This window comes from Borostomias antarcticus, assembly GCF_949987555.1.
Source record: "Borostomias antarcticus genome assembly, chromosome: 6".
Lineage (NCBI taxonomy): Eukaryota > Metazoa > Chordata > Actinopteri > Stomiiformes > Stomiidae > Borostomias > Borostomias antarcticus.
In genome coordinates this window covers 19,805,297-19,817,796 of record NC_140239.1, presented here as the reverse complement: position 1 = coordinate 19,817,796, position 12,500 = coordinate 19,805,297, and the positions used below count along the sequence as shown (strand labels likewise).

The 12,500-nt window shown below is 49.1% G+C and overlaps 2 protein-coding genes across 4 annotated transcripts in view; one reads left to right on the top strand and one right to left on the bottom strand.

The window, feature by feature from the left end:
* LOC311310725 (kinesin-like protein KIF13B) overlaps nt 1-8,023 on the top strand; it is a 27,697-nt gene extending 19,674 nt beyond the window's left edge. Inside the window, exons 30-41 of the mRNA XM_084440258.1 lie at nt 790-916; nt 1,041-1,096; nt 1,887-2,005; nt 2,180-2,356; nt 2,859-2,951; nt 3,180-3,332; nt 3,491-3,568; nt 3,992-4,091; nt 4,369-4,454; nt 4,893-4,955; nt 5,046-6,783; nt 7,032-8,023. Of these exons, the coding sequence (XP_084296384.1) occupies nt 790-916; nt 1,041-1,096; nt 1,887-2,005; nt 2,180-2,356; nt 2,859-2,951; nt 3,180-3,332; nt 3,491-3,568; nt 3,992-4,091; nt 4,369-4,454; nt 4,893-4,955; nt 5,046-6,783; nt 7,032-7,294 (3,053 nt within the window). The 3' untranslated portion in view covers nt 7,295-8,023. The remainder of the gene's footprint in view (nt 1-789; nt 917-1,040; nt 1,097-1,886; nt 2,006-2,179; nt 2,357-2,858; nt 2,952-3,179; nt 3,333-3,490; nt 3,569-3,991; nt 4,092-4,368; nt 4,455-4,892; nt 4,956-5,045; nt 6,784-7,031) is intronic.
* Nucleotides 8,024-8,159: 136 nt separating this feature from the next.
* The window catches only part of hmbox1b (homeobox containing 1 b), an 11,135-nt gene continuing 6,794 nt past the window's right edge, over nt 8,160-12,500 (bottom strand). For 2 of the 3 annotated variants that reach the window (XM_084439279.1, XM_084439280.1), the window contains 5 exons: nt 12,492-12,500; nt 12,286-12,381; nt 11,382-11,476; nt 11,112-11,195; nt 8,160-10,806 (listed from right to left, as the gene is read on the bottom strand). The exon at nt 12,492-12,500 is cut by the window's right edge and continues 74 nt beyond it. In XM_084439279.1, the coding sequence (XP_084295405.1) occupies nt 10,663-10,806; nt 11,112-11,195; nt 11,382-11,476; nt 12,286-12,381; nt 12,492-12,500 (428 nt within the window). In that variant the 3' untranslated portion in view covers nt 8,160-10,662. The remainder of the gene's footprint in view (nt 10,807-11,111; nt 11,196-11,381; nt 11,477-12,285; nt 12,382-12,491) is intronic. The other variant, XM_084439281.1, reaches the window with a different exon arrangement.

Sequence of the window (12,500 nt, the reverse complement as noted above, 5' to 3'; positions counted from 1 at the left end):
CGGACTCTTACTTTCTTTGATACATATCTTTTTTAGTCCAGCACCTGCCTTATTCATTATTTTGGGATGTGCGCGACCCACTTCTGATCTGGTCAGATACTGTCTCACTGACCTGGTCAGATACTGTCTCACTGACCTGGTCAGATACTGTCTCACTGACCAGGTCAGATACTGTCTCACTAACCTGATCAGATACTGTCTCACTGACCTGGTCAGATACTGTCTCACTAACCTGGTCAGATACTGTCTCACTGACCTGGTCAGATACTGTCTCACTGACCTGGTCAGATACTGTCTCACTGACCTGGTCAGATACTGTCTCACTAACCTGGTCAGATACTGTCTCACTAACCTGGTCAGATACCGTCTCACTGACCTGGTCAGACACTGTCTCACTGACCTGGTCAGATACTGTCTCACTGACCTGGTCAGATACTGTCTTACTAACCTGGTCAGATACTGTCTCACTGACCTGGTCAGATACTGTCTCACTGACCTGGTCAGATACTGTCTCATTGACCTAGTCAGATACTGTCTCACTAACCTGATCAGATACTGTCTCACTGACCTAGTCAGATACTGTCTCACTGACCTGGTCAGATACTGTCTCACTGACCTGGTCAGATACTGTCTCACTACTGCAGCGCATCTGTCTGGCATAACTGAAACTGATTTATTTGTGTGTGTATTGTAGCATATACAAACTGTGTGTGTGCGCGTGTGTCATAAACTGTGTGTGTGTGTGTGTGTGTCATCAACCGTGTGTGTGTGTGTGTGTGTGTACTGTAGACAAGTCTGAGGATGATGTGGAGAGGGAGTCTCAGCTGCTGGAGTGTCGTCTGACCCTAACCGAAGAGAGAAACGCTGTTCTGGTGCCCTCTGCTGGCAGCGGCATGCCTGGAGCCCCCGCAGAGAGGTGTGTGAGTGTATCTGTGTGTGTGTGTATCTGTGTGTGTATCTGTGTGTGTATCTGTGTGTGTGTGTGTGTGTGTGTGTGTGTATTGGAGTTCTGTGGTATTGATCTTAGCTCATTCCTCCAGAGTTCCTGTCCCTGGGATGGAGACCCACATTCCTGTGCTCTTCCTGGACCTCAGTGGTACGTTCTGTATCTGTTACTCTGTCCGTCTGTCTTTCTGTCTCACTCTCCTCTGTCTGTCTGTCTTTCTGTCTCACTCTCCTCTGTCTGTCTGTCTTTCTCTCTCACTCTCCTCTGTCTGTCTGTATTCCAAAACGTAGAACTACACCCTATGAAGTAATTTCCCTTCATAGTGAAAACTCTGAAGGGGCATAGGGAGTAGGGTTTCAAACAACGCTTGTTTGGAATGCCCTTTGACATTTTTCAGGGCTGTCTTCAACAAGGCAGACTGTTGTCAGACCAGTGATCTCTGACTACATTGTTGCAGATTTAGAAAAGGGTGGTATTTTGATAAAATGACCAAATATTGGGGATCTACATGGTTAGTTTCTCGCCTGAAAAACTATTAAAACTTAAGTAAGTGACATATTGACAGTCATGAGAGCAAAAACATTTTGCTGTTTGTCATTTGACATTGCAAAGAATTGTGGGAGCAAAGTGACTATCGCCAGTTCATGTTTTGGAATACAGCCTGAGACTCTCTCTCTCTCTCTCTCTCTCTCTCTGTCTGTCTGTCTGTCTGTCTGTCTGTCTGTCTGTCTGTCTGTCTGTCTGTCTGTCTGTCTGTCTGTCTGTCTGTCTGTCTGTCTGTCTGTCTGTCTGTCTGTCTCTGTCTGTCTGTCTGTCTCTCTCCTTTGTCTGTCTGTCTGTCTGTCTGCTTAGAATTATACTGAGACTCAGACACTCATTTTACATTTATTCTCCCCCCCATCTCTTCCTCTTCTTTCTCTCTCTCTCTCTCTCTCTCTAGCTGATGACTTTCATGAGAACCTGTCTGCCCCTCTGGCCGGAGGCCTGGACGCGGTGCTGAGCGAAGAGGACGAGGACGACTTCTTCGACCTTCACATCGTCAAGAACTACGACGCAGAGGTGACCCGTCCTCCACACTGGGGATAGGGTCAGCGTTAGGGGCGTGTACCTCTCATGGCAGAGATGGGTGGACTACCGAAACTAACACTGTGCCCTCTCCTTTCTCCAATCCCCCCCTCTCTCCTCTTCACTCACCCCCCTACCTCTCGTTTTGACCCCTCCCTCCTCTCGCAGGTGAAGGCGGAGGCGTCCTGGGACTCCACGGTCCACAGCTGTCCCCAGCTGAGCAGGGTGGCGCTGGCGGACCAGAGGGTCTTCCTGACCGTCAGGGCCGTGGTTCTGCTCAGCCACCCCGCTCACATGCAGCTGGTCGTCCGCAAGCGCATCTGTGTCAACCTCACCGGACGACAGGTCGGACAGAGAGACGCTCCCTCAGAAATACACTCCCGCACACGCCGGGGCAGCATTGTGACGTGTGTGTTGTGTTGTGATGGTTGTGTTGTGAGGGTTGTGTTGTGTTGTGATGGTAGTGTTGTGATGGTAGTGTTGTGATGGTAGTGTTGTGATGGTTGTGTTGTGATGGTAGTGTTGTGATGGTTGTGTCGTGATGGTAGTGTTGTGATGGTAGTGTTGTGATGGTAGTGTTGTGATGGTTGTGTTGTGATGGTAGTGTTGTGATGGTTGTGTTGTGTTGTGATGGTAGTGTTGTGATGGTTGTGTTGTGATGGTAGTGTTGTGATGGTAGTGTTGTGATGGTTGTGTTGTGATGGTAGTGTTGTGATGGTTGTGTTGTGTTGTGATGGTAGTGTTGTGATGGTTGTGTTGTGATGGTAGTGTTGTGATGGTAGTGTTGTGATGGTTGTGTTGTGTTGTGATGGTAGTGTTGTGATGGTTGTGTTGTGTTGTGCTGCAGGGCTTTGCCCAGAGCCTTCTGAAGAGGATGTCCAGTCGTAGCACCATCCCTGGCTGTGGAGTCACCTTCGAGATCGTCTCCAACATACCCGGGGTAAGACTACACCTCCCAGCATGCACCTCCTCACAACTAAAAGTGCTTTTTGAAGTGAAGTGCCTTGTAAAGATTATTATTATAATGATAAAACATTTTGTTTGAAGCACCTTCCAAAACACCAAAGGAGGCTTTTTAGAAAATAGATGAAAGTACCTGTATGCAGTAGAGACTTGTCCTCTTGAGCATCTGAATGTGTCTTCTGTCCCTCCCTCCCTGCGGTGCCAGGATGTGCAGGGTCCGGAGGACAGGGAGATGCTGGCCAGGCTGGCGGCCAGCGCTGAGGACGGCCAGTCTGCTGACAGCGAGGCCGCCATAGAGAAGTACCTCCGCAGCGTGCTGGCCGTGGAGAACATCCTCGCTCTGGACAGACTCAGACAGGTCAGCACACACACACACACACAGACAAATTATCATGTTGTTCCATTCTTTCTGTATATGATGGTACTGTGTGTTTCACCGTGTGTATGTGTGTGCGTGTGCGTGTGTGTGTGTGTGTGTGTGTGTGTGTGTGTCACTGTGTATGTGTGTGCGCATAGGAGGTAGCAGTAAAGGAGCAGCTGGCTGGTAAAGGGAAGATCTCCAGGCGCTGCCTCAGCTCCACCAGCGTGAACCGGGTAGGTGACCGGTCTTCCGTCCAGCCATCCGTCACTCTACACCTCACACTCCTAACAGACGGCGACAGCGGACAGGAGCATGCGGCACGAGCTGCTCCGCTAACCCGCCGGCCTCCAGCCCTGGTCCCGGAGAGCCTAGAGCCTAGTGTGAAAGCTATCCCAGCTCATTGAGTTGATTTTGGACCGGGGTCAATCAGTTAACCTGTCCGACTAACCCTGTTAACCTCCCGCCACCTGCTCCCAGCTCTCTGACAGCATGCGAGATCTCTCCCACTCAAACCACCAGCTGAATGACTTCAAGGTATGACCCCTCCCACTCACTAACCCTAACCCCTCCCCCTTTCACCCTCTAACCCTACCCCTACGCAACCCTAAACCATTCACCGTCTATTCTCACGGCGTGAATTGCTTTCCGTGCCGCAGGGCTGGGAGAGCCACCAGGACCTGTCCGTGGCGCCTCCGCTGTCCAGACGCACCACCCTCCCTGCCTCCGCCCTGCCCCAGAACCTGCACCCAGAGACGGGTAAGCGCCCGGCCACTCTGGGCTAGCGTCACCCCTCAGACGAGGACTCGCACCGGGGGACTCTCTTCTATAGCCGTCCTATATTTCTTACTTTGGAGTGACTTTTACTTCCCACTTGTCTTTTTTTCCTCCTGAAGTCAATTCTTCATCTTTCCCTTCGTTTCTCCTCTTCCCACATGTCTCTCCCCTCTCCCTGCGCATCTTTCTGCTCTGCTGACTCCTCCTCCTGCCCCCCCCCAAGGTCGTTCAGGTTTTGCCGCGTCTCATTTCTCCGCAGTGCCCAAACTCCTTAAGTCTCTATTCCACGGGAAGGAGGAGAAGAGAGAGCAGTGCCCCGCCCCGGCCCCTCAGGTTTTGATGCAGGTGTGTTGCTCTGAACCATACGAGGACAGGGTAGTTCTGGCTGTGGGTTCTGTGGGTTCAGTTGGCAGGGTCGTTCTGGCTGACGTGCTGGCTGTGGGTTCAGTAGGTTCTCACGGTGTATGTATACTTACTTTACCTTACTGACTGACCCACAATAAAACAAACTGAGAATGGAATATCACCCCTCAGAGTTCAGGAATTTAATTCTGATTAAATTCTGGAATTTCATTCTGATTAAATTCTGGAATTTCATTCTGATTAAATTCTGGAATTTCATTCTGATTTGAATTCTAGGTGAGATTCTCGAATTTTGTTCCAGTTCCGAATCAAATTATGCCAGAGATTCTTGAGTCGGCACTGGGCCATTACAACAGGCCAATTACACGAAAACAGCTCAAATGAGAAACATGAAGGAAACCTTTTCCCTTGCTGTCTCAGAGCGTGCCGCGGATCGTGGTGCAGTCTGCCAGCGTTGAGGAGGACACTGCCATTCAGCAGCTGGTAAGTCCAGCTCATGATCACACGGCTGTGCTTGCAGCTACAGTAGAGGAGGAACCTAATACATTATGTGTGTTGCTGTGGTTTCCACAGGTCCCCATAGAGGAAATCATCCCCTCCGAGATCCAATCAGAGGCCCCCAGAACCGTGCCCCTCCCACCGCCAATCATCCCAGAGACTGAAGACTCGACCGCCAGCCCTGTCAGCGAGGCGTCCAGCGGCTACATGTCCACCAGCATTTCCACGGCAACGCTGTCAGACATGTACACGCTGAGCTGGGATGTCACGCCCTCAGCCAATCCCAGGGCAGAGGGCGTTGAGGCGATGTCCAATCGGGACAGTCCGGGGAGTGACGTGACCCTGGGAGGCCCACCTCCCTCCACCCCTCCTGCCGAGGCAAACGGAGGTCATGACCCCGGCCCGGCCGACCAATCGGAACGCTCGCCGCCATTGGAGGTCTCAGCTAACATGGAGGTTTCAGTGAAGACCGACCCATCAGCAACAGAATCTACCAATCCTTCAGACACACACAGACCGCCTGCAGACGCTACTGCTCCAACAGAACCACTGACCCAGTCCACACCGGATGGGACAGAACCAGAACCTAAACCACCCAGATCAAATCAGCTAACACAAGAATCGTCATCTGACTCACTAAACCAGTCAGAACCAGTCCAGTCTGAAGAAGAACCAGTAGGACTATTGGAACCAGTGAGTGAGTCCACTTCAACAGGCCAGACGGAGCTAGAGGTAGAGTTTGCATCAGAACAGTCCAGTTCAGAACAGATAGAACCATCTGTAGAGTCCGTAGTACTGCAGATCCACACAGAACAACCTCCACCTCTGGGCCCACCTGTACCAGCACCAGCAGAACCTGCAGACCAGTCAGCTATAGAACAGACAGAACCAGAATTGGCTTCAGTCGCCACAGAACCATATGAAGTGGAGGGTCAGGAGGAGGAGTCAGAGACACCAGCCATGCTACAAGCCCAGCAAGGAGCACCTCCCCAGCATGCAACAGGTCAGGAGATCCCAGCCCCAGTTCCATCTTCTACTTCTTATCCAACCACAGCCCCATCTCTATCAACAGCTTTAGACCCACCCTCAGCCCCATCAGAAACCCCAGCCCCAGCCCTAGCCTCAGTCCCTGTCCCAGACCCACCCTCAGCTCCATCTGAAACCTCAGCCCCAGCCCCAGCCCTAGCCTCAGTCCCTGTCCCAGACCCACCCTCAGCTCCATCTGAAACCTCAGCCCCAGCCCCAGCCCTAGCCTCATTCCCTGTCCCAGACCCACCCTCAGCTCCATCTGAAACCTCAGCCCCAGCCTCAGTCCCTGTCCCTGTCCCAGACCCACCCTCAGCCCCATCTGAAACCCCAGCCTCAGCCCCAGCCCCAGCCCCAGCCTCAGCCCCAGCCCTAGCCTCAGTCCCTGTCCCAGACCCACCCTCAGCCCTATCTGAAACCTCAGCCCCAGCCCCAGCCCCAGCCCCCTCCCAGTCTAAACCTACTGGGCTTTCAGCAGCCAACCCGTTCAGAATCCAGAAAGTGAAGACGTCAGATCTGAAGTCTTTCCATATCATAGACAAGGAGCTACAGGAAGGCGGGGCCGACAGTCTGGGGGCGGAGCTCTCTAACCCTATTGAGAGGCTGGAGATCATCTCAGACTCGGAGGAAGGTGGGTCCACCACGGCTACTGCTGTCGTGCCTGATTGGCTGAAGGTGGAGGAGTTTGTGACGGTGGGGACCAATAAGAATGGTGTGGTGCGCTACGTGGGACCAACAGAGTTTGCAGAGGGCACCTGGGTGGGCGTGGAGCTGGATGTGCCTGCAGGTGACCTCTAACCTCCGACTCAAAGACATGAGATGAGAAATCTCAAAATGTACAACATGCCCTGACATACAGCATAGGAGTTGTTTGACATGCTTTGTCTGTCTGTCTGTCTGTCTGTCTGTCTGTCTGTCTGTCTGTCTGTCTGTCTGTCTGTCTGTCTGTCTGTCTGTCTGTCTGTCTGTCTCACTGTTTTAATACCTATCTCCCTCTGTCTTTATTTCTGTCTGCTTCTCCCCCTCTTTCTCCAGGAAAGAACGACGGATCAGTGGGTGGCCGGCACTACTTCCACTGTAACCCCGGTTACGGGGTGATGGTGAGGCCTGATAGGGTGAGCCGCAGTGAAGGCGGGGCTAAGAGGCGGAGACAGCAGAAGCGGCGGACTGTTAACCTATCGGGATCCAGTCCCAACCTGGCCGCCCTCACAGCTCTGGCCAAAGGGGAGGGGGCGGGGGCGGGGGCGGGACATGCAGCGAGCCGGCGGGGCGAAAACCGCAAGTCCTGGAACAGCTAAGAACAAGCTTTAAAATAACTTTATTGTCCATCCGAACGTGGACCTTGTCTCTGGCTTCTCCTGGAGAGAACCTCACAGGCAGCTCCATGTGGATCTGATGGGCTGGACTGGACCACAGGCACTGGTTCTCTGTCAGGAGAATGAAGGGGTGAATTAAATGTGCCTTAATAAAGAAGGGCTGGAGTTCATATGTGGTCTTTGCAGATGCCTCTGTGCTGGGGAAATGCCGGCTTGTAGTATGTCTGCTGCTGTATTGCTTTCGAGTTGTACACTGTCCATTTGTGACAATGCTACTAAATAAGGTTTTATCCTTTTGTTTGAATCAAATGCCATTTACCAAGTTGGATGTGATTGTAGAGATGAGACTGAAGACCTGAGCCGAGGTATAAATGGTGTGACTATGAATGCATTCATATTCTACAATACTGTGTGTGATTTGTGTAGTGAGTGGGATACTGAGTTTGGATGGTGTTGTTTTGTGTGGGGTCTTGTTTATAATGTGATATGGTTATGAGTTTGGATGGTGTTATTGTGTGTGGGATCTGTTTATGACGTGAGATGGTTATGAGTTTGGATGGTATTGTTGTTTTATAATGTGATAGGGTCATCAAGGTATTGGGGGGGATATCACACACTGTATTAATTTATCTTTAGCAAATTAATGTTTTTATGCCTGTGTTCATATGATTTGACTGCATACTTATTTATCGGTGGAAACTACATTTTCAATTTAACAATCAAAACACAAAGGTTTTTATATCAGTGTGATACTACTGTTAAATAAACTTCATTTACCGTTTTCCCAGAGTGGATAACTGATGCACATCTCTGGAGAATGGAGCACAGAGCACACTGGACCACTGACTCGCATTGATATAGGTTTATTCTCTTGTACATTATATTTCATCATACTTAATATAAACACAAGATAAAAAATGAACAAAGCAACTGTACAAAAACGTATACTACATTTTAATTACAGAACAGTCTACTGTCCAAAAAAGGCACTAAATTCTGAAAATGGGTGATACAGTAAGTCAGAACTTAACTATTAGAGCTTGATACAACAGCATTCAGTCTTCAGACTTCTGAGAGCAATATTGAATGTTGATTTTCATGTAGGGGATGATGTTTTACTAAGTAAAAGACACAGAGGACATCTACAGACTTCATCACCCAGACAGAGTGCTAGATACCCCCTCAAACTAGCAGGATAACTGGGGGTCCAGCAGCCTCTGGTGGGATGACACTAACAGCAACCGGCTTCACGTTTCCTTGATATACTTTCAGATAACTGGTTTCAAGACACTCATCTCCAAAGACTAAGGATTGAGTTACCACTGGCTGTGACTTCTGTGGTTACTACTGCTGCACTTTTAACTGTAAGGCCATTCCATGAATGGCTGTTATCATCAATTCAACCTAATACTGCTAGAATGCTCCCCAGCAGTACTAGGCTACACTGCCACCTATAGGTTGGAGGGTGTACTACAGAGAGCAGGGTGTCCATCTCGGACACTCAGGGTACAATTGATCCATGAATAAAAAAGGGACATCAAACTCACAACACAAAACAGTGACATGATCAAACAATGAAGAAAAAAAAAAAAGAAGATAAAACCGAATGCTTCATTATTGACAACAAAACTAATCGATAAAAATACGCCCCAATATCCTTTCCATTATCATACTTTTTTTTTTAAAGGATTATAAATACAATTTTTTTTCTCTTTTGCCTGAAGGGCACAGACTCCAGCTTCAGGTCAGTACTAACCGAGCTTTATCAACTCTGAAGGGGTCAGTACTAACGCAGAGCTTAGTCTACTCTGAAGGGGTCAGTACTAACCGAGCTTAATCAACTCTGAAGGGGTCAGTACTAATGCAGAGCTTAATCTACTCTGAAGCAGCAGAATGAAACAGCTGTATGATAACGGGCATATTCATGTAGAATACGTCATAGCTAGCTGATATTATCTATCCTTAAATGCATACTGTAGAAACGCCCTCATATACATTTCATTGGTAAGGGCCTCGAATGGAACAAATTTTAAAAATTCAATTCACTTTGGATAAAGCTGAACACTTCCACAGAGAAAAGCCACAAACCCTGTTTCTCCACACAGTTCTAAGATCAGACTGAGGATGTCAGATTACAGATACTATTGGCTGTCAACTTGATTCAGCTGATCAGGAATCAGTTGGGTACCTCACCTGTCAACATGATTGCCTTTGGCTTTAAAATACTTCAGCTGATGAAGGTAGTGTATAGTTTTTGGCAGCATCTAGTAGTGAGGTTGCAGATTGCAACCAACTGAATACAATTACATGGTGCAAGATGGCGGCCTCCATGGAAAGGACCCGCTCCCTATGTAGATATAAAGAGCTCATTGTAAGGTAATGAGAACACAAAAAATCTTATTTTCATGGGATTATACACTAATTGAAACATACATAATATTATATTCCATTTCTGCCAAATCCCTTAATTGTATTCAGTTGGTTGCAATCTGCAATCTCACCACTAGATGCTGCCAAAAATCACACACTGCACCTTTAAGTTAGATTAACTCTGCTGTACTTCTGTTTCTTGACTGATCTCGGCCATCATGGAGAAAAGTAATTCACATAAATTAATAAAAACAATGTTAAAACCCAAAACGGTAAGATTCCAGTCGGGAATGAAAGCTCTAGAGCATAGGGGCTGACAGGGTTCCAGGGGTCATGAACGTTCCGGAACACTTGAGAGACACTGTTCTTATTCTCCAATGATTGCTCATCCATTCCTGTCTCTGTCCGTCCATTGACTGATCAATCGATCAATCCATCCATCAATCATTACATCCATAAATCCCAGAAGTGATGTTCAGGAGCTCCTGTTGCCCTACCAATGCATTGCACAATGAGAAGGGGTTAGGGTGAGTAGGTAGGTACAAGTAGGTAGGTAGGTAGGAGTGAGGATGGAAGGAAGGAAAGCAGGTAGGAAGTCAGGGGAATCATTATGTACAGGACACTCCTTCGCTGAAGGCGGAGCTTCCAGGTGAGTGGGGCCCTGGCTCGTCCTGGCCCTTTCCACCCTGCGCACTCCAGCCCGAGGAAGGGAGGGAGGGAGAGAGGGAGAGGGAGGGAGGGGAGGCCCAGGGAGCAGAAGCCGCAAGCTGGGGGTGGGGGTGGGGTAGGATGTTGGATAGCTTCATAAAGATATTTACTAAGATTTTTCTTTTATGGTCATTGTCTCATTTCCCAACCTGCTTCTTCATCACACCCCCAGTCCTGTCCCCTCTCTCTCTCTCTCCATCTTCCTCTCCTTCACCCGTCCTCCTCCCCCAGGCAGCTCCGCTCAGCCCTGGGACTCCTGCTGCTGTCAGGGCTCAGTCGTCCTCCAGACTCTCTGTCTTGATGTCGTTGGGGACTCCCCCACTCCTGGACAAGGCCAGGATGGTGTGGTTGACCGCGGCCATCTCCACAGCCAATGAGATGGGGTCCTGGTGGTCGCCGTGGCCCGTCCCGTCATCCTGGAAGCAGGGGAGGGGGGAGAGAGAGTGAGACCTGTGTTGGTGAGGTGGGCTGTGTCTGTGTGTGTGTGTGTGTGTGAGTGTTACCTGTGTTGGTGAGGTGGGCTCTGTGTGTGTGTGCGTGTGTGTGTCTGTGTGTGTGTGTTACCTGTGTTGGTGAGGTGGACTCTCTGTGTGTGTGTGTGTGTGTGTGTTACCTGTGTTGGTGAGGTGGACTCTGTGTGTGTGTGTGTGTGTATGTGTGTGTTACCTGTGTTGGTGAGGTGGACTCTGTGTGTGTGTGTGTGTGTGTGTGTGTGTGTTACCTGTGTTGGTGAGGTGGGTTCCAGCCTGTAGAAGTTGAACGGTCTGGTCAGAGGTCTCTTGTCAAAGTAGGGGAGGTCACAGGCCTGTCAGGGGAAACGCATCACTGATAAACCACTGAACATTCCCATGCTGAGCACTGGAACACCGACCAACCGTGCTGGGTTGAGATATTCATTTACAACAGCGGTTACGTATTCAAAGCCACTCTCTAGGAGACCTATCAACCATGCAAATGAGAAGTTCTCCATCTTGTTGACCTTTGACCCCACCTGCTCTGAGAAGTCGTTGCCGTCAATGTCGTCGCTGTTGGAGTGACCGCCGGGACTCTGGACGTCTATGCCATGGCTCTCCAGGATTGTGGCTTCTTGGAGAAAACAGTCAGTCAGGAAACATTAACCACAGTAACTCTTGCCAGGGCTAGGACCCTCCAGGAAGTTGTGTGGATTTGCATCATAGAAATGTCAATCTAAAGCTAAAAGGGTTTTTAAATCCATGCATCCACCCTACCTCATCAAATGACACACAGAACTTAGTTTCTTTTACAGCGATTATTTTAAACATTCAATTACATGCATGATACTTTTCAATACAGTAGTACACAACATAATTAATATATACATTAAATTAAATTACATTAGATACTGATGCTCAAACAGGTAGGTTGATAATGTTCTAATCTGAGTACCCAGTTGCTGCGGCGAGAACTTCTGGGAAAGAGCACTGATATTCGTGGACACCAATGAGAATGAAAAGACTGTTGGATTTTATGCGTGAAGTATTGATTGGCCCGCGCAGACAGTGGGCTGTGTGGGGAGGCTGATTGGTCACTGACAGCAGATTTCCACTTTTCAAGTATTGCTAACGGGTCGAGCTGTCAGTAGCAGATCTGGCACATTAAGTGCGATTTAGGCTACTTGGACTTTCTTTCACCCAACTCACTTCACGGAGTTGTCTAGCTACAGTTTTTTTTTCTGGGCTAGATTAATTTTTCATTTACTCCCGACTACACGCTCCCGATGAAATATGTTCAAATGCAGCTGGATTTGAAAGGTAGGTGCTGGCTCCGCCCCTATGCCATTGTAATGTATGCCATTGTTTTGTTAGGACTAATAATGTTCTGATATGGACTGGGCTGCTTCTCGTCATTAGCCCCTCCCCCTTTCCCCACGTTACCAATGTTAGCCCGCCTCTTGATCTCCTTGCGTCGGTTGGCGAACCAGTTGTAGACTTTGAGGGAGGTGACTCTCTCCAGGTCGGACAGCTTCTTGCCTGGAAGCAGACAGAGACGCAGACACTGGAGCTCATAGGCCTGTTTCTGGTAGCTTTGCTTGCTGGTCTGCCGAGTCATTGGTTGTCTGTTTGAGCTGGCTCTGTCCTACCTGGTTTCT